We start from the raw sequence: 21,717 nt of genomic DNA on the forward strand, positions 1-21,717 counted from the left end.
AGGGGCACGGGTCCAGTACACATGTGGAGGCACTCACAGCTCTCATGGCCTTGTCCACGTCCTCAGGGGCAACAGCTTGAAACTCAACCCAGCGATGGCCTACCAGATTATCCCCCTGTGCCTCGGCTGGATCTGCGAAATTGGAGTCCAAGTCCGACCGAAACCGAGCAACTTTGTCCGCTAGAAACTGGACATAATCCTCAGCCCTACCCTGCAAAGGATCCCCCGTATCCCTCCTATTTAGGAGGGAACGGGTTATCCTAAACAGGGCGGCTGGGTGCGACTCAGCGGAGGCAATCAAGGTGGCAATATAGGTTCTTTTCAATGTCCTGATTGCCCTGATGTATTCCTTGATGCAAGATGTTAAAAGTGCTCGGTTCGATTCGGATTTATTGGATCTCCATAAGTGCTCTAGGCGTCTCTTCCGGGGCTTCCTCTCCCGGAGTTCCTCAGTGAACCAAGGGGGCCTCCTGGATCCACTACCTCGGAGCGGCCGTAGTGGCGCAATCCGGTTAAGAGACTCCGTCGCTGCCGAGTTCCAGGCAGCAACCAGAGTCTCCGCCGGACTGTGGGCGAGGGTATCAGGAATAACCCCAAGCTCCGTCTGGAACCTCAAAGGGTCCATAAGTCGCCTGGGGCGGAACCACCTGGTCGGTTCCTCCTCCCTACAGTGGGGGTTTGGTCTCCGAAAGTCAAGCCTCAGTAGGCAGTGGTCTGACCACAACAGGGGTATGATCTCGCTACCCCTCAGACCAAGATCACAAGTCCACTGCTCCGAGAGGAATACGAGGTCGAGCATGTGACCCGCTGAGTGGGTTGGGCCCCGAATTACTTGGGTCAAGCCCATGGCTGTCATGGAAGCCATGAACTCCTGCGCTCCATCAGAGTGTTCACCGAGCGAAGGCAGATTGAAATCCCCCAGGACCATAAGCCTGGGGAACTCAATTGCCAGCTCGGCTACCGATTCGAGGAGTGAGGGGAGGGCTGCTGCAACGCTGTTGGGAGGCAGGTACGTTAACAGCAAACCCACTTGACCCTTGAGGTCCAACTTCACCAGCAGGGACTCACACCCGACAAGCTCCGGAGCAGGCATCCTACAAGGTACTAGAGACTCTCGGATAACAATAGCCACCACCCCACCCCTTCCCTGAGCTCTCGGCTGATGGAGCACCTGAAAACCTTCTGGGCACATCTCTATGAGGGGGACTCCTCCCTCCGGGCCCAGCCAGGTTTCAGTAATACATGCCAGGTCTGCCCTCTCATCTAAAATTAAGTCCCGGATGAGGGGAGCCTTATGAACTACAGACCTGGCATTTAGCGACAACAGCCTGAGACCAGGGTCCTGATTACTCGCGCCATCTGGCCTTGGAGTGGGACTCATAGGGCCGGAAGGAGGGATCTCTGTAACGTAGTGAGCCCTCCTTCCCCGGTAATGGCCAGCCCTAAAGTCCCCGCCATATCTGCCCCTCCCTGTTAAGACCGTGATGCTCCGGCCCACTCCCGTGTCCATAGTCCCCCCGACCACCCCAATGCCCCCGCATTCCTCGGCAGGTCCTCCGAATCAAACATACTCATTCACTCACCCAGGCAGTCCCCACGTAATAATTAAAAACACAGAAGTACAACAATAATGGCAATAAAAAGTGGGATCATTCACTCAATTACATACATATCGCATGCATATCTCATACAAAGAAAGAAAAAGAGGGAGAGAAGAAAGAAAGAAAGGATAGATTGCGCAGCTGTTAGGGTGCGAGTTCAGGCAGAGCCAAATGGCTCTCAGCATTCAAGGTGGTTGAGATAATTGGCGTCCAGCTATGGTCCAGAGAAGGTATACAGGGGAGTAACTCGTATCCCCCTCTTCTGTAGATCTGAATAGGTCCAAAAAGTCTGGAACAATTGAGGGAAGCAGGGAGCCTTCTTATACAGGCGCTGTCCCAGATAGAGCCCCAGAGGCAATGGCGGGTGGTGATGATAATAATAGTCAGAGCCAGGTGGGGCTGTGCCAGCGAGCCTGAAAGTCCAGAGGCCGCGGCCAGAGGAGGCCAGATGATAGAGTGCCACAGTAGGGGAGCGTCAAATGCCGGGCGAAAAACACCGGGGGAGACCCCACAGCAACGGGGACGAGCAGAGAGGAAAACGCACCCAAAGAGCCACCCGACCAAGCAAGAACGGAGGAGGAAGGAGGCAATGCTGGAGAGGAAGTGAGGCCGAGTAAGGAGGGGAGCCATCCGGAAAGGCCGATGCAGCATCAGGGAAAGGCAACCGTCCGATTTGCCCAGTCCCAACACTGTTCCGGCTCGTTCACTCTCCCTCCGGGGCGATAGTAGCCCAACGAAGCAGCTCAGCAGGCAGAGTGGAATCGCCGAAGCCGCCAAAAAACGCCACCGCTGTAGCCAATGTGGCGCCGCCCCCCCACCACCACCGAGCAACGCAGGCAGCTCACAGACCTCCGGAGATTGTGCAGTCCGGGGTCGCCCAGAAGCGGCGACCCCCGCAAAGGTCTGAGCTCCTCGGGTCCCCTGGATTCCGGACATCCCCAAAGACCTTTTTTCGAGGTACGAGGTTGTTGTTCTTCGGGGGTTTTCAGCGTTTGTTCACCTCGTTAGATCGGAATGAAACGCCTGGCAGCCATCTCTGATCTCGCACATGCGCACAGGCTTGTAGGATCAGGACCAGCAATTTTTCCTCTGCTCTGAGAAGGAAGCAGTTGACGTTCGTTCCCACAGGTTCCTCTGTCGGGAACGCAGATGAAGCTTCCGGAAAAGGTAGAATACAGTATGTGTGGACCATAGAGGTAAATGATGAACTTTCTAACCAAGTGGAGAGAATCTGCTAACCGCCCCAAAACCTTTGGATCTGGGTAGTGTAAGAATAAACTTCTTGAAAGGATTCAGTGTTCTCTTTCAAGAGACAAATGCATTTTTGATCTCAGAGCAAGCATGTCTATCCATGCCTGACTGCCAACCACACAAACTTCAATTGTAGCTTCTTGTTTATATTTCTTTGTAACTACTTTGCAGAGGGGTGAGGGAAAGACATAGCTTGGGATGGTCAAGCAAAACTCTCTATTGAACCCAGAGTAAAATGTATTGTATTTAAAATGGTCTAAATTCAAGTGACTCCCTATACAGTATGTATATATGTTAGAATATGGGATATTCAAAAGGATCAATCCTATATGCCAGTGAGAGGTTCACAGGTTGCCAATTGTATTCCTCACATCTTAATTTTCTCTTTGCAGTCAAAATAAGACTCAATTTATCCAGGATTAGTATAGCTTGAAGTTCATACTTCTTCAGACTGTGGTGAAATAGAATTCTTTGAACAGAACTTTTTTATTTTTCTTTAAAAAAAAAACACAAATATGTCATCATTTGTCAATCATTAAGACATTGAGGTACAATTTTTTTTTGTTGTGTGTGCCCCTCCCTCCCTCCACCCCCCCACCCCCCCTCCTCCTTCCCCCCCCCACGACTTCCCAGAACCCGTACACGGTATGGATTTTTAACTAACACAGTCTAAAATCTATTGAGAAAAAAGAAATAAAGAAATTAATGACATTCTAGATTGACCTTAGCTTCTTCTTACTGAACTGACTTTTAACAGTTTAAATCATTTCTGATCTTAAGCATAGGCTAACTGGAATTTCTTAGTCCCGTATTTATTTTGTATATAGTCAATCCATTTTTTCCAGTCTCGTTTATATATCTCATTTGAATGATCTTTGAGATATGCCGATATTTTAGCCATCTCGGCTAAGTTTGTTACTTTCAATGTCCATTCTTGGATTGTAGGCAAGTCTTCCTTCTTCCAATATTGCGCCACCAACAGTCTTGCTGCAGTTATCAGGTGCAGAATCAAATTGGTCTCTACCACTGTAAAGTCAGTACATATACCTAGTAAAAATAACTGAGGAATAAACTTTATCCTTCTTTTAAAAACATTTTGCATGACCCACCATATTTTTATCCAAAATGCCTTAACCTTTTGGCAGGTCCACCATATATGATAATATGTAGCATCGAGAGAACCACACCTCCAACATTTAGGCTGTACATTCGGATACATAGAAGCCAACTTTTTAGGATCTAAATGCCATCTATAGAACATCTTGTAAAAATTTTCTCTCAGATTTTGAGCTTGTGTAAATTTCACATTTCTTACCCAGATTCTTTCCCATGTATCCAACATTATTGGTTCCTCAATATTTTGAGCCCATTTTATCATACAATCTTTAACTAATTCTGTTTCCGAATCCATCTGTATTAATACATTATATATCCTCTTTATATGCATTAAGCTTTGATCTCTTATTTGTTTAAACAGATTATCCTCAACTTGGATAAAACCAATTTTTTGATCTATTTTCCACCTAGCCTGTAATTGCCCATACTGGAACCATGTTTGAACTACCTTCTCCTCTTTTAATACCTCTAAAGATTTTAATTGTAATACCCCCCTTTCCGAGGTAAGAAGCTGTCTGTAAGTAATTCTGTCCTGTTTTTGTGCTGTATTCATATTTTCAATTGCGTGTCTAGGAATTGCCCACATGGGTATCTTGTCATTTAATTTATATTGGTATTTTTTCCAGACCCGCAGTAAAGCATTTCTTAAAATATAACTTTTAAAATTCTTATCCAATTTTTTGTTGAATAACAGGTAAGCATGCCAACCATATACCAGATCGTATCCCTCAATATTCAATATTCTATCATTAGTTAAATGAGTCCAATCACTAATTACAGATAATGCCACTGCATCATAATATAGTTTTAAATTAGGTAGTTTCAAGCCTCCTCTCTCACGTACATCTTGCATTATTTTCATCTTTACCCTCGGCTTCTTTCCTGCCCATACAAATTTGTTGATACCCTTTTGCCATTCTAAAAGATTTGCATCTTTTTTAAGTATAGGTAACATTTGGAAAAGAAATAAAAATTTTGGTAAAATGTTCATTTTCACTGCCGCTATCCTACCCAGCAAAGATAAGTGCAATTTCTCCCATTTTTTCATCTCTGTCTGTATGCTATGCCAAAGTGGTTCATAATTATGCTTATATAATTTCCCATTTGAAGTTAAAATGTTAACTCCAAGATATTTGACTTTTTTAACTACCTCACATCCTAGCATCACTCCTAATTCTTCCTTTTGTTTAATATTCATATTTATAGCTAATATTTTGGTTTTTCCTAAGTTTATTTTAAAGCCCGACACTTGACCATATTGATTAATCGTATTCATTAAAACCATACTGGATTCCTGCGGTTGTTCCAATATTATGACCAAATCATCCGCAAAAGCGCGGACTCTATATTCTTGCTGCCTAATCTTGATCCCTTTTAAACCATCCAAGCCCCGTATTTTATTCAACAATACTTCCAAAGTTATAATAAACAATAATGGGGACAAAGGACAGCCCTGTCTTGTACCTTTTCCAATTTGAAAAGAGTCTGTTAAACTTCCATTGACTATGATTTGTGCTGTTTGCTGTTGGTATATTGCTTTAATTGACTGTAAAAAATTATCTCCTATCTGCATTTTTTGCAGTATCTTCAGCAGAAATTGCCAGTTAACTCGATCAAAGGCCTTCTCAGCATCCAAAAATATAAACGCAGCAGGGATCTGGTTGTTCTTTCCCAAATATTCTAATGCATTAATAATTAATCTAACATTACTTTTCATCTGTCTCCCTTGTATAAAACCTGTTTGGTCCGTATGTATCAATTGTTGAATGACCAACATTAACCTATTTGCTAATATTTTAGTAAAAATTTTATAATCTACATTCAGTAATGAAATAGGTCTATAATTTTTGGGTTGAGTAGTATCTTGATCTTCTTTGGGTATCAAAGATATAAACGCTGTCTTCCAAGATGGAGGGACTTTACCTTCCGTTTGAATCATATTAAATAATTCTCTAAGAGGTTCTACCATTTCTAACTGTAAGTTTTTATAGTAAACCGCTGTCAAGCCATCTGTACCTGGTGCTTTCCCTGACTTTAATTGCTTAATTACCTGCAGGATTTCCCCCGAGGTTATTGGTTGATTCAATTTTTGCCTGTGTTCTTCTCTAACTGAAGGTATTTTCTCTTTGTCTAAATATTTGTCTATGTCTAAACCATTAATTTTATCCCCTTTATACAGTTCTGTAAAAAATTCCCAGAAAGCCTTTTGAATCTCTTCCTGTTGAAACACCTCCTTCCCTCTGTAAATCAGTTTAGATATATTTCAAGTTTTCCTTTTTTTCCTAATCTGATAAGCTAACCATCTGACAGGTTTGTTTGCATTACAAAAAGTATTGTGTTTTGCATATAATAAATTAGTAGCTACCTGGTCAGAGATCAACATGTCAAATTGAGATTTTAATATGTTAATAGCTTCCTTAACCTTTGTATCGTCTGGGTTCATTGTTAACTCCAGCTCTTTTCTCTTAATTTCCTCTTCCAGTTCTGTTCGTTTTAACCCTTGCTTATTTCTATGTGTTTTATTTATATTCATCAAAACTCCTCTCATATACGCTTTGCTTGCGTCCCATACAAATTCCATAGATGTACCCTTATTCATATTCAAAACAAAATATTCAGATAGTAATTTTTTACAATCATTAATATACTTTTCATATCTAAATAAGTTTTCATTCAATCTCCAAGACCTTCTTGCCTGCACTACCCTTCCCAACTCCATCCAAACTGGGTTATGGTCCGAAAGGACCCTAGCTGCAATCTTTGTTTTCTTGACCCTAGAAAGCAAATCATTAGTGGTTAGGATAAAATCAATCCTTGAAAGGGATTGATGCCTGTCCGAGAAGAAAGTGAAGTCATATTCCTCTGCATTTCTTTCTCGCCAAATATCTCTCAATTCAAAATCATCCATAATGTCAAAGAAAGATTTGGGTAACTTTGCTCGCATCTTGGTATTTAGGCAGGAAATCTTCTTATCTCTCTTAGTGTCTATCACTCCATTCCAGTCACCCAATAGTATACAGGAACTATAGTCCCACTGTACTAATTTAGCATGAAGATTTCTATAGAATCTATCTTGCTATTGATTGGGAGCATAAATTCCCAAAAGTAATGTCTTTTTCCCTTCTAAGATTAAGTCTAAAGCAATATATCTTCCGAAGGGATCTGCTTCTATTAATTCAGCTTTCATATCTTTTCTTAAGTATACAACTATACCATTCTTCTTTTCCATAGCAGAAGCTGCAAAATGTTGACCAAGTTTTGAGTTGATCAAATATTTTTGATCAGTTGACTTGATATGAGTTTCTTGCAAACAAATTACATCGTTCTTAAACTGTTTGAGATAATGAAATATTTTCTTCCTCTTCTGTGGAGAATTCAGTCCGTTGACATTCCATGTTAAAATCTTAGTTGTCATCTTTGGTTGGTTGAAGCATTTTTAGAGCTTCCTGCACGGCCTGTTTAACCTTAGGTCTAGCTCCTCCCGCTGCTTCCAGATTTGTTATTGTAGTTCCTTGATCGATGGCCGATGATTGTTGATGCTGTTGCTTTTTAGCTTGTTTCTCCATACGTCTAGTAGTCATGCGGCTAGGTCTTGGTTCCATAGCACCTTGCACTTCTAGAGAAGAGAGATGCTCCATCTTGTCTGGTGGTTGTGTAGTTTGCTGTCTATCCTGTCCTTCTTGTGGTCTTTCTCTAGGTCCAGATGGTGCAGGGTGTCCGGCCTTCAATATATTATAATAAAAATCTCTGGCTTTCCATACAGAGTTGAGGCGGTACCGTTGAGGCGTCTTCCTGGGAGGAGCCTGCTGGTGGTGGCAGCAAAAAATCAGCTGCCTCCGAATTCCTGGCTACGTACCTGTTTAGAGGATCTTCCATCTGACGTCTTATCAGGTTTTCTTATCCTTCAGGCAAGAAGGAAAGAAGAAACTGTTTTGCTGGCAAATGCTCTTCGATTTTTGCAGCTTTTGTGCTTGCAAGGAAAGGGGGGCTAGCCTAAGGCAGAACGGCTGTCCGTGCTGGGAACTTCAAACTGCCTTGTGCAGGACAAAGTAGGTCTCCCCCACTCTGCTCAAAGTTTTGTTTGATTTAATCTTATCACGAGCTGAATCCGTTTACTGCGTGGACAATAATTGTTTATCAACATTTTAGCTTCTTTTCTTTTTCTCCTCTGAAAAATTATTTACTTAGAGGCTTTTAAAATGGCGCCAAGCAGGCTGGTTTCTCCGGTAATAACGAACACTTTTTGCTAATCCTCACAAGAATTCAAAACAAAAGAGATTGCTTATCATATGTTTTGGTTTCACAATAGAAGAATTTTACTCCTTCATTAACCTTGCTTATCTGGAAGTTAAATGGTGATGAATCTGCTGAACGGTCTTGTTACAATGTTTACTCACTGAAAGTTTTGCCAAGCCTTAAACTTCAAAATAAAAGCCTCTTTACTTAAAGCTGCATATTCAGGCAATAGAGTTTTATTAACTGCAGGCAGATAAATTTTGAAATGGCCTCAAAACCAAATATTAACTTGAAGTCGTCACCCTCTACTTCCAGGGGCACATCCTCAGTGCCTGGCACAAAGCTGCAGCCTCCGCTTCCTACGCCCCCTGCTGGGGATGTGTTAACGAAAGAATTTTTCCTGAGTAATCTAAGCGAGGCTCTTAATGCACAGACAATTAAAATGGAAGATAAGTTTAGAGATAATAGAGAGGAGAGAAAAGAGGAAATAAAAGAAATGAAAGAAGAAATTAAAAGTGAAATAAAAGGACTTAAACAGGAGCTGTATGAGAAATTTGACGCTAAGGTTGATAAAATTAGAGACGACATGCTGAGTCTTGTAACTGTATTAACAGAACATATTTCTGGAATGGAAGATACTCTAGAGGTTCTTAATGATGCCAATGCTAACTTGACATTGAAAACAGAGGTGGTGGAACAAAAAGTGGAAAATGCTGAAAAAGAAATTATTATGATACAGTACCGACAAATGGAGTTCGCATTAAGAGTAAGGGGGCTGCGTGAGGAGAAACAGGAGAACCTGAAACAGATCCTATCGGAAGCTTTTGACCGCCTGATGGGAAGACCAGGGACCAACCAAGACTGGCAAATTGACAAAGCTTACCGCGTTAACTCCTGGCTGGCAAAGCAGAAGCAGCTTCCTCGAGACATCGTTATATATTTTACTACAAGAGAGCTTAGAAATATGGTACTGCAAGCGTCTTATAACACTAAGCTTCAAATTGGCGGTCAAGACCTGGCTGTTTTGAAAGAGATACCACCTCAAATGTTAAGAGCCAGGAGAGACTACGCTTTTTTGGTCGAAGAACTCAGAAATCGTCAGATACAGTATAGATGGGATGCGCCATTTGGCATCATATTTACATTTGATAAATAGAATTCTGATATAATGTAACTTCTATTACTAAAGAGGGAAGACATTCCAGGGTTCTCATATTGTGATTTTATGACTTGATTTATTATATTTTAAACCGTGTATGACAGGGAATAGTATGCTGGGCCCAGTCATTTGTAATTAGGGCAGCTTATAAGACCACAAAATACTATAAAAATATAATTAGCTAATCAGCATTAAAAAAAAGGAAAAAGTCAATAACATTTTATTTTTGAGACATTTCACTTAGTCTAATACAAGTACCTTTTGGTAGCTAGAATAAAAAAATCAGAAATGTATCTCATTCATTCTTCAAAGATCTTTACTAGTTACTGCTTTCTTTCTTAGCACAATGCAAAGCACTGATATTTAAAACTCTGTTTCTACACAAATCTGCTGTAAAACAGATTTTGGCAAAAGGTGTCAATGACGGTTCTCCATTTATAGAATTCTGTCTCTAAGAAGTCTACTTTATTATCTTTTCACTCTCCTGTAAAATAATTCACAATTATTAAACTCTTTAACAACGATTGTTGCTGACAATTCTATTAACTTTTATCATTTTTGGGTAAACTTCCTTGAATATGTATACATTGAAGGATGGAATAAAAATGTAAAGAAAACTACTCAAAATTATAAAACTCTGCATTCCCCTTTTTCCATTTTCAGTTGTAAGATCTAAATCTAACACTTTAATTGAGACCAGATTTCAAAAAGGACAGTTTATAAAGTTTTCAGTGAGAAGGACTAATGAAATACAGTTTGCAAGCAGTCCTTTGTTCCAATTGTATATCCTACCTTTTTGAAGGCCCACAAAAAAATTACATTAATCACTATTCAGAAAGATCTACTGGAGAGTCCATATTTAGTCAACATTAATATTTACTATTGCATTTCAGACTTAACACACTCCTCCTTGGAATAAGATTAAGCAGCCTGTCTTGAAGCTATTATTAAACTGCCAACAAACTATGGAACATTTGTCCAAACTTAACTAGTGAAGTTAGACGATCCTTGGCAATGAAAAACTTTAGCAGGATATGAACAGTTCACAACAGTACTGTGAAGAGTTAGTTGGCATTAGCAGACTTGCCAGTGAGGTATGTACCTTGCAAAAATCATATCATGCACTGACAGCTCATAAAAATAAATTAAGATTTTCAAATGATGCAAGCCAGCTTTAAGAAAAATCACACAGAAAGGAAAATATTTCAGAAGAGGACTGCCAGAAAGAATTCCAGCTGCCAGAAAGCACATACCTTCTCCCTAAGCCTGCCTTCCAGCATGCTGCACGACAGTCATTTCAAATGAAGCTGAGATTTCTCAGAAAAGTGCACAAAGCAAAAAGATTACATTTGTTTAATTTCTTCTAATTTGTTCGGGTGTTTCATTCTGGATTTTTCGTTTGTTGACTGCAATGGTTTCAATTTACATGACTGTTATTCACTTTATCTAGAAACAAAAACCCCACCCTATTCTAGGAAGCAACTACTAATTCAGCCACACAATGCAAGGTATGAGTACAGGTTCTAAGTATACATAGTACAGATAGTCCTTATCTTATGACTGGTCAATCATTCAGCCCTGAACTTTCTCAGGGCTACTTATGACCTGGGTTCAAATTTCTAATGGCTTCTTCCCCTCTACCCCCGCATGGGCATATTATTGCATTTTGGGCACTCTCAAATGTCCCATATATGATCAGTTGCAGTATGCCACGATCATGTCTGAAACCAACATTTACTTCTGGTTTCCAGCAAAAAACACTCAGTGCAGACCAAGGGTTCACTTAACAACTGCCAACTTAGCATGGTCATGTGGAGACCTATTTAATAACCAGCATAACCCATAATGCAAATTCTGGGATTAATAATAGTTGTAAATTGAGGATTAGCTATAAGGTTGTCAGTGCTTCAAAAATAGTTCAGAAGAAATGCTTCAGAACTTTCAGGAGCTAATTCACTTCTCTGCCTCTCATTAAAACAGTCCATTTTTTCTAGGCTTTCACATTGGCATGAAAAAAAAATGTCTGGCTACTTTATAGAATGAATTATATTTTATGAGTTGATACCTTGAAGCAGCAGCAATATTTTTCAGGGCCTGTGGTAGCCCAAAAGGTGACAGGCTGCTTTAATAGAGCACAAAGATGCTACATTCAGAAGTCTAAATAATTTCTTCTGAATATTTGAACTAGTTATAGTTTAGACATCATTTTTCGAACTTACTGGCCAGTTTAGAGTCCATAAGCAGCCATTCCCACTTGTGAACAGCAGCTTTCCCAAGTTATACAAGTAACTTGTGTGTGTGTATATGTGTGTAAAATAAATTTAATATGTATCCTCCTCCTGATCTAGTATGTAATGAAAAGAAGCAACTTCATATTACCCTGCTTAAGTTTTGTTTTGTTTTCTTGAAGGAACTATATGTGAAGGATGCTTTCAGTTGGCTTTTTTCACATACGATTCCCTTCCTGCTCAAAACAAGCAAACAAACACGTATACACATATATGTAAATAAGAGAAATTCCAGCTGTTTTATTGCCTAACCTTAGACGAGGGGTGTCAAACTCGCATTGCCACATTGTCGTCATATGATGTATCGTGACTTTCTCCCATTTGTTAAAATAGGGGTAGGTGTGGCCAGCGTGTGACACATCAGGTCTGCAGGCTGCGAGTTCGACACCCCTGCCCCAGACCATAGCAAAACCAGGTAACTTTTTGTAGGCAAGAACTACATTTAACTTTTTTCCCAAATGAATGTGAGCACACATTTGAATAGGTTTTCAAATGATATGGTGGTAGCCATATGTAGATCATATATAGCCATAACATTATTTGCTTGTTATGTATGTGTATCAATTTACCCATTTGTTGCTTTTGATAGAGAGGAAAAGTGAGAGACACAAAAACAGTAAAACAAAAAAAGCATTGTTCAATAGCAGAATACATTTTTAAAAGATGAAATAAATCTGAAGGAGAATCTCTTCCATCCCCAATTTAAGAAGTTTCACTGGCAGATACATTAAAAGGTGTTTCCTCAAGACTCTGTTTACTTAGGCTAGTTTTTATAGGTTATCCTAGACCAGGGGTGTCAAACTCAATTTCATCAAGGGCTGCATCAGAGTTGTGTTTGACCTAGGAGTGCTGGGAGTGGTGCATGCCCAGGGGGCATGGCCATGGTGGGCGTAGCACAGGACTTGTGAGGGGTACCTGTGATGGCCAAATGCTAAGGAAGGACTTCCCTAATACCCTCACTCACTCTCATTATACAGGTAATCCTCGAGTTACGAATGTAATAGAGCCTGACAGTTACCTTCGTAACCCAAGGAATTGTTTATAGTTTTTTTTATAGTTTATAGTTTTATTAGAATTTGTAGGCCGCCCTTTTCCCTGAGGGGACTCAGGGCGGCTCACATAAAACTGGGAAGGGGGGGAATACAAACATCAAGATAGAGACATATCATAAAATGGTAGGCAACATACATTCATCATTCGGGAGGGGTAACTATCCTTATCCCCAGGCCTGACGGGCGAGCCAGTTCTTCAGGGCTATGCGGAAGGCTTGGACGGTGGAGAGGGTACGAATCTCCACAGGGAGCTCGTTCCAAAGGGCCGGGGCTACTGCTGAGAAGGCCCTCCTCCTTGTGGTTGCCAGCCGACACTGGCTGGCCGATGGGATACGGAGGAGGCCTAGTCTATGGGATCGTATTGGTCGCAGGGATGTAATTGGCAGAAGGCGGTCTCTCAAATATCCAGATCCACTGCCATGTAGGGCTTTATGGGTGATTAATAGCACCTTGAAGCGCATCCGGAGATCGACAGGCAGCCAGCGCAGCTCGCGGAGGATAGGTGTTATGCGGGTGAATCGAGGTGCACCCGCAATCACTCGCGCGGCTGCGTTCTGCACTAGCTGAAGTCGCCGGATGCTCTTCAAGGGCAGCCCCATGTAGAGCACATTGCAGTATTCCAGCCTGGAGATCACAAGGGCCCGAGTGACTGTTGTGAGAGTCTCCCGATTCAGGTAGGGTCGCAACTGGCGCACCAGGCGAACCTGGGCGAATGCCCCCCTGGTCACAGCCGTTAGGTGGTGGTCAAATGACAGCTGCGGATCCAGGAGGACTCCCAAGTTGCGAACCCTCTCTGTTTGATTGAATCATGTTAAATGAATGTGATCACTTCCTGCTTTCCTAAGGTGACCAGACGTCCCGATTTCAGTGGGATGGTCACGCTTTATAACAATTTATCCCGTGTCCCAGGCTGTTTTTTAAAAGTCCCGATTTTCTGGCTTCATGTTGAAAGCCCAGTGGATAGCTTAAGAAATCCTAACCCGGGCAAGACAAAAGACACCCTGTCTAATCTCTCTCTCTCTCTCTCTGTCTCAGTACTTTCATTGAAGATATTAAAACGTTAGAGCAACAAAACGGAACCCCCCCCCCGCGCCCCTTTTACTCACTTTTATAAGAAAAAAATGACCAAATACCATAGAGCTCTAGGAAACACGTGGCTAGAGAGGTCGGGAGTGTTACTTCCTGGATTTTCCGGAGGGGAGGGGCACGGAGGTTGGAGGTCTGCTCCAAAATGGTGGCAAAGTTTCTTTGAAAAATATTTCTCTGACTAATTTCACCGTTTCAATTTGCTCAGTTCTTTGTATTAACATCTACATCATTCTGGGTTGACTTGTAGTGCAAGCCTGCTGGTAAGTGAGCTGGGTTTCTTTTATTTTTTTAATGTATTTTAAAATAATATTTTATTTATTGTGCATAGGATTTTTTAAAATTCTGTGTGGATTCTTTTTTTAAATTGTCTTAGACTATTTAAAAAAAGATTCTATCCAAAATAAATTGAAGTGAAACCATGTTTAAAAATTCTATGCACAATACTTTGAAATATATTGTGCATAGAAAGAATAGTTTGAAATGTTTTACTTCAATTTATTCTGTGTGGATTCTTTTTTTAAATTGTCTTAGGCTATTTAAAAAAAGATTCTATCCAAAATACAAAATACCAGCTGCAGTTATTCACTTAAGAACTGTGGCAAGAAAGGTGGTATAATGGGCTTAGTGACGAAAGTTACAATGGCATTGAAAAAAATGACTGATGACCATTTTTCACACTTAGCGAACATTTTCACACTTAGTGACCATTGCAGCATCCTCATGGTCATGTGATCAAAATTTTGATGTTTGGCAACAGTTACAATTTATATTTGTAAATTGTAGTTATGTTGAAATAAAAAAAATATTACAATACTATTTTTGCAAACTAAGCCTGCAGGCCCTCATGGCAGAGAAGCCAGTCTTTTATTCAGATGGGGAAAGCTGTTTTCCTTACCTCTCACCGTCTTACAGCTTCATGGGCTTCTGAATAAAAGACTTTGACTTCTCTGCCACATGGGTCAAGCTCTTCTGGAGATCTTCGAAACGTAAGTACAGTAAAGCCATGGGAAATGGGGTGGGGAGAGCAGAATCCAGCCCACAGAGGCTCCATTTTGGCCAGCAATGGGCCAGGGGAGACCTGTGGAAGCCCGCACGGCTCGTTTTGGCCAGCAGAGAGCTACAGAAGGCCGTCCAGATAAAAAATGAGCCATGGGGGAGGGTACTCTAGCAGAGGCATCGCAAGCCGGTCCTTTGCTATTTCCAGGATGTCTCAGGGGCCAGTTCTAAGCATTCTGCAGACCGAATTTGGCCCGCGGGCCTTGAGTTTGACACCCCTGTCCTAGACTCCATCAAATTCCTAGTTTTCTGCAGATGATATGTCATTACAAAGAGAGAAAAAATGGTTTTTTGGATTTTACAACACAGGTAAGAAAAATGAAGAATTCGGCAATTTTGAAAATATACTCTCCTCAATGTGAATTTCAATGTATCTATACACTGAGAGATATTCTGTTGTATATGAAAACATCTCTGTTCATCACTATGATCCAAAAATTACATGGCAGCTCCGAGTTTGTTGGGAGTAACAAAATTCACAACCTTTTCTACAGTGACGTGTGGTGAGCTTCATGGCTGGTGAGGCAAGCACGAAAGGCCCGCCGAAGCCCCGTCAGCGGCAGGGCTTTAAAGTGGTGGCAGGGCCCCGGGGGCAGGACTTTAAAGTCCCGGCGCCATCTGCCATAGAGCGGGACCCGGTCCCGCTCTATGGCAGACAGCGCCGGGACTTTAAAGCCCTGCTGCCACTTTAAAGCCCTGCTGCCCGGTACAAGGCAAGGAAGACTTCCTCAGTGGGGCCCAAGAGGGACGTCGGGAAGAGCTACATGTGGCGGGTGGCCTTGAGGGCACTTGGGCTCAGGGCAGGAGCCCCCTCTAGCCCGCCCCGAAACTCCTGGAGTGAAGCAGAAGCCGGCCCGCCTGATTGAGTTCCCAGGGAGCCGCCTCGGGCACCACGACTCACCCTGCAGCTGTCCGGCAAGAAGACCAGGTGAGTGACGGGCCTCGCGTCCAGTGCGAAGCGGTGCAGCGCTTCCCTGGTGAAGAGGTCCCACCAGTCGACGCAGGAGTCCCGGCTCCCGGAGAGCAGACAGCAAGGCGCCGGCCGGGCAGCATCAACAGGGCCGTTACGCCACTGCCGCAGCTCAGCACGCGTGCCGTGGCGGCATCTGTGAGAAAGAGTCGGGCGGGTAGCAGCCAGTACCACCAGGATCACCCCCCTCCCACCCCGTGTTTCTGCAGCCCAGGAGCCCCGGTTGAGGCGGGTGTTGCGCGGGGCCTCCCGCTGGCCCCTGACAGCAGGCGGGAGAGGAGTCGGTGGCACAGAATGCTCCCCAAGGGGGAATCCAGCAGCAGGTCTCCCAGACCCGGTCCCGCAATGCCTACCTCAGCTGGGGCTCTTGAGCTGCAGAAACACGGGGCAGGGGGTGATCCTGGTGGTACTGGCCGCTACCCGCTCGACTCTTTCTCATGGCCCGCCCGGAAGGCAGGCCGCCTTGGCCCGCCATAAAGCGAAACATACAGCGGGGCGGCGGCATGCACTTTAAAGTGCCAGCGTGCCTCCCAGCCACAAACCAAGACATGTTTCGCTCTATGGCGGGCTGAGGCGGCATGGCTTAAAAAAATAAAAATAAATGTGCCAACCCGTGCGCCAGTAGAGGTGGGTAAAACACACACACACACACACACACACAATAAAAAATTACAATTACTTACATTACAAATAATTTTGAATTCCCCCCTCCCTCCGTCCGATCCACATACCTTTTCCAGCTGTGGATTTCAACTCCTCTTGTCTGCCCGCCATGATGAAAATGTAAAAAATTAAATAAAAAAGCAACTTACTTAGGCAAGGCTGCCAAGACATGATTTGCTGCTCCCAGATCAGGAGGCGGGAGAATCACGTGCCTCCTTTGCATAAGGAATTTTTTGCCTTTTAACCCTTGCTTAACTCTGAGCTAGGGCCCATAGTCCTCTCGCCTCCCCCTACAGTTAGCACTAAGCAGACTCAGAGTCACTGTGACTCTGGAGTCTGGCAGCAACTACCTTAGCCTTTTTAATTATTTTAAAAATTCTTTTCCTCATGATAATAGAAAAGCAGGGATGTGCAGTCCAGGGAGGCCCCGCCTCCCCTGCTTCCCCTGACTGCACGTCCCTGCTTTTCTATTATCTCACCATTACATGGTAGCGTAGTGCCTAGTAGGGTGAGGGAAGCAGAGATGATGCGTTAATATAACTTCATGTGAAAATACTACATCAAATTCTATTACATCAATTTCCTACTGCTGGATCATCTATGAAAACTCCCAATAACTTTACCTATCCTAGTGATCTCCAACTGAGTCCCATTGGCTAGAATAATTGAAAATGGTTAAAAACAAATGATAAAGCACAATGTGTGATCTCCGATAATGGTTTTCAAGAAGTAGATCTGCATTAGAACCTCTGAATTGTTTCACTTGGGGTTTCTTCAGCAGTAGGAAAGGAACATTAACTAGTTTGAAACATCAGTCTATAATTCTACGATTTTTGTTTAAATCTGAAATTGAATTTGGACAAGATACTCTCATTTTTTGTTTCTGGAAAGATAAGAGACTAAGCTATCAAAAATAGGCTGCTGTGGCTTTAACATGTCATCAGTATTTCTAAAAGTATTTCATACTTTTCCATCTTCTAATGATATTTTTGGCTCCTTTAGACCGCCATTTGTTTTTTTCCTAAAATAAAAATCAATGTCTTTTTTTAAGTGTTGGCTAGCCATCCCTTGCAAATTGTAGGAAAACCAGCAAAACATGGCTGGCTATGGTTTGTCGTGTCACCTGTTTATTTTTGCCACCAATACACAAGTTGTTGTCCCATTGATAGTGCCAGACTTTAATAAATCATATGAACACATTTTATGGCTTAACCATAGCATATTGGACAGGTTACAATTTGCTATGCTTATATAACATACTAAACCATAAAATTTAATCTACAAGCCCTAACAATCATCCAACTCATTAAGCTTTAAAATCATAGTATGATCCCTCATGGAAAAAAGAACTTAGATGGATTTTTTTTTAAATAGAAAGGTAGTTCTTACTATGTGATAGTTTTATACTATGCTGAATTTTAAGTATGACACAGAATGTTTTGAGATTTTTTTTAAAAAGAAAAGCTCAGGTATGTATTTGCCATGTCTTCTCACTGTATCCTGAATAAACCACCTTATGACATGCATTTCAGAGTTAAGGACTGTTTTTGGTTCTGGCATAAGCATCTATAAGGCTGTTTCAAGATTGCTAGGAAAAGAAAAAATATCCCATTTCAACAGTTAGGTTTACACCACATGGTGAACTACAAATAGTATGTTTTAAGCCATATTTGAAGTTAGTTTCTATGACTCATGTTTGAGTGTAGGCTAATCAAACTCAGAAAACTAGATTAATTAAACCACAATTGTATTAATCCTGAAAGCTATAAGAACACATCGGATAAAGTGATTTACTGCTCTTTCATATTCAAATGATATACTTGATTGGATCAGAAGGATGCATGTTTTAGTCTTGAGATGTAAATCTAATCAAGTTAGTTTTTTAAAAAAAGAACAATCCCTGGAGTCTTAGAGGTTAAGACAATGCTTCCTCAATCTTATGGCAAAAACTATTTTTCAGGATTACATTATCTGCCTCCTTCTGAGGCAAAGTGATGGGGTAGCCCCCAAATGGGCCTTCTGTACAGTAAATATTTCTATATTTCTTTCTCTATGGCATATGAGGGACAATAAACAATAGGCTCCAACATTATCAGCTTATGATTATATTGCTGATTGATTTATTTGCACCACTCCAGTTGGGGACAGCTCATTTCCTAGCTTCCTTGAGGTTGAGAGAGCTCAGAAAACAATCACTGCCCACTGACAAAGTCACCCACCCATAGTTATGACATAGTTGATCACTGCACAAGGGAAAGTCAAATGAATTATGGGGAATGGGTTGTCTCAACATAGTAAATGCAGGTAACCAAAAGTATGAGTTATATGGGGTGTATATAAATTATAACAAGCCATGGTCCCCAAATATAAGCAAGAATTTATATCTAAGCTCCAGTTTAGATCTCTCTCTCCTCCCTCCCTCCCTCCCTCCCTCCCTCCCTCCCTCCCTCCCTCTCTCTCTCTCTCTGTGTATATATACACATACTGGTGAGTGCACTCAGAATAACTCAAAATCAAATTACATTATTACTGATACATGTGTGAAAGCAGTCTATGGGAGAAATTATTAGTACACATTTCTCTATGATTGCATTTCTAAATTAAGCTGCATCTGCAATTTGCTGTCTGCCATGCAGCTATATAAAAGGGAAATTCCAAAGCAGAATTTACTTTACAACTAATCTTGGCAGAGGTGTCAGGAATAACTATATTTGCAAATGGACTGTACATATTATTCAGAAATAAATCCCAATAGTTCAGTATGTCCCCCTCAGAAACAAGTGTTGGATGGTGACTCCCTGTATGGATGTAACAGCAATACTCAACTGCTTAGCTATGTCTTCACATCCTTTTTACAACTGCATAGCTATTTCTTCCATTCATGTTGGTTTTCTAAAGTATGTAAAGATATATAAAGTATTCTTGGCTTCTGCAGGGATCCCTCAAGCAAATCAAGTTTAATCTTTAAAGCAGAATAGGACGATTATTCCAATCAATATATTTCAAGTGTCACAATAGAATAACCATTATTCTTATGGTTAGCCCTACAAGAAGACAAACATTTAGGGGGTGTGGTGGTTCTGGTTTGTTGCCAAATGTTATTTAACTGCATATTATTAATTACCCTCTGCAGTGCTTTAGTAGCTATTTCAAAATCCATTGCCTCCACAGCAGGATATCTTGGCCCAGTTCTGTTCAGAAAATAAGAATACTTGATAGTAACACGTGAATTTGTCTCATTCAGTTACTAAATCCACAGCAAACTATTTCAGTTTGTAGGGTTGGGCCAAGATATATGAGCTTTGGCAGAGAAGATTAGATTATCTTGCTTTCAAAAAGATTCTAGTGTAAGCAAATTTACAATACTGCAAAATCAAATATCAAACCATTATTTGATGAATTAGCTGAAGTATAATATGCTTTTATACAAAAGGGTATCAGTTCAATAAGTTGGAAATAGGGAGGTTTATATACAGGAAATATCTATTTAACTACAAATTTTAGTAACTCTTTTCCCCATTGCAGCAAGTGCATTTCAAACAGCAGACATTTTATTTTAAAAAAAGCTTGCATATATCCCACTTCCCATTCAAAAACAAGTAATTTATGTGTAAAAAAGAGTAGGCTCTCCTACCTGATTTCCTTTTCGAAGATCCATAATCCCTAAAAAAAAGGCAACAACAGATAGACATGGTTAGATCCTGGAGCATAGGAGGGGAAAAAGTGAGATCCCGGGCTCCTATCGGCTTATTCAGAGACACATTGTAGGATCCTTCTGTTTTAAATTGGAGCTGGGGACCATAAGGCATTGACACACTTAAACAGCCGCGATGTAGTTTCCTAGATCAGCGGCAGCAGCTGCTGGTGCTCTTGCAGCAATTGAGTATAAGAAAGCCCATGTGATCTATCAGAGAGACCAGACCATCCAGGCAAAGGAAGGGGGAGAGAGAGGATATCAATTCTTTCCTCTCTTTAAATCAAGCTTCTGGTAGAGCTGTTGCTGACTCCTTATTGTTCTCCTCTAACTCAGAGGCATAAGGCTGCTGGCTATTCTCTGTAAAGTTCCTACATTTTGCTTTAGGCAGCATTTTGTGATGCTCAAGATCCTCTGGTTTCAAAAGCTGTTTGCCATCTGCATTGCCTGCAGCTCCTTTTAGTTATCTCTCCTAACACTTGCCTGTATAAAAAGAGAAAAACCGCTCTGGCTTCTTTCACATAAGAACAAATACTGGGGTTGCTTTTCTTTCCTCACTGGCAAAATGAAAGCTAGAGCAAGCCAGTTCTCTTGACAAGGCGCCTTTTAAGAAAGAAAGATCACGCTTATCAGGATGTCACATGGTGCAGAACAGCATGGCTAGTCCTTAAGAAGAATCTCTTGTATGTCTAGTAGAACAAAATATTTTTTTAAAAAGTATTAAAAAGCACAATCCCATGTCTAGTTTTTGTGTAACTGTGAGAAGAGATTCAGGGATACAATTTTTAAAATCAATGCATATCAAGAGTTAACTCTTCTATAAAGTGCTTTCCCACAAGAAATAAATGTGGCCTTTAAAAAAAATGTTTGCTAGCATTTCGTTTTTTTCTCCCTGCCTGTTATCGCTTTTCAGATGGATCTAGGTATATTTTTCAACACTGAATTAAATATGTGTAAATGACTCACAGCCTCTGAAAACAATCTGAAATTGATATGAATGTTAATGTTAGTAATAACATTTGAAAATTAATTACTCCAGTATTCCAGTAAGTGAGATGGTTTTATTTACCATATTACAAAATGTAATGTGGTGTGGGAAATTATCATCCAGCCCTCTTCCAGAAAAATGAAATATCCTATGAAATATTGAAAAGGCAGAATATTTCTCTGGATGTGAAAAGAAAGAAACATGCTTTAAAAGACAGAATAGTTGCCTGTAGCTTCCTGCCCATCCACACTTTGTCAATAGGCCATTGAGAAGGCCAGGCTAGCCCACTTTACATAATAAAGACTTCCCCACTGCAGCTGTAGGGGGAAGGGATATTACTCAACTCTCCACATGGCATCTGAGAACTCATACCTGTATTCAAAACAGCCTAGAGAGTAGCCCCCTGCATGGCACCATGGGAGTCTGACAACCAATCAGAATACCTTTCTTACACAGGAACAGGAAACAGAGATGTGGGACTAAACAGGGTATAAAAAGCCTAGCAAGCCCCTTCCTCAGCCTTTCTCTTCTTCTCCACCTACATTGAACCATGT

The 21,717-nt window shown here is 41.5% G+C and overlaps 1 protein-coding gene across 4 annotated transcripts in view; it reads right to left on the bottom strand.

The window, feature by feature from the left end:
* SH3PXD2A (SH3 and PX domains 2A) overlaps positions 1–20,558 on the bottom strand; it is a 128,921-nt gene extending 108,363 nt beyond the window's left edge. For 2 of the 4 annotated variants that reach the window (XM_087725783.1, XM_087725782.1), the window contains exon 1: positions 20,116–20,556. In XM_087725783.1, coding sequence (XP_087581909.1) covers positions 20,116–20,290 — 175 coding nt within the window. In that variant the 5' untranslated portion in view covers positions 20,291–20,556. Of the gene's footprint in view, positions 1–20,115 lie in introns of all 4 variants that reach the window. The other 2 variants (XM_087725784.1, XM_087725785.1) reach the window with 2 other exon arrangements.
* Between the last annotated feature and the right edge of the window lie 1,159 nt (positions 20,559–21,717).

Source organism: Thamnophis sirtalis, unplaced genomic scaffold, assembly GCF_051295495.1.
Source record: "Thamnophis sirtalis isolate CommonGarterSnake01/CBP01778 unplaced genomic scaffold, rThaSir2_p1.2 scaffold_11, whole genome shotgun sequence".
Classification (NCBI taxonomy): domain Eukaryota; kingdom Metazoa; phylum Chordata; class Lepidosauria; order Squamata; family Natricidae; genus Thamnophis; species Thamnophis sirtalis.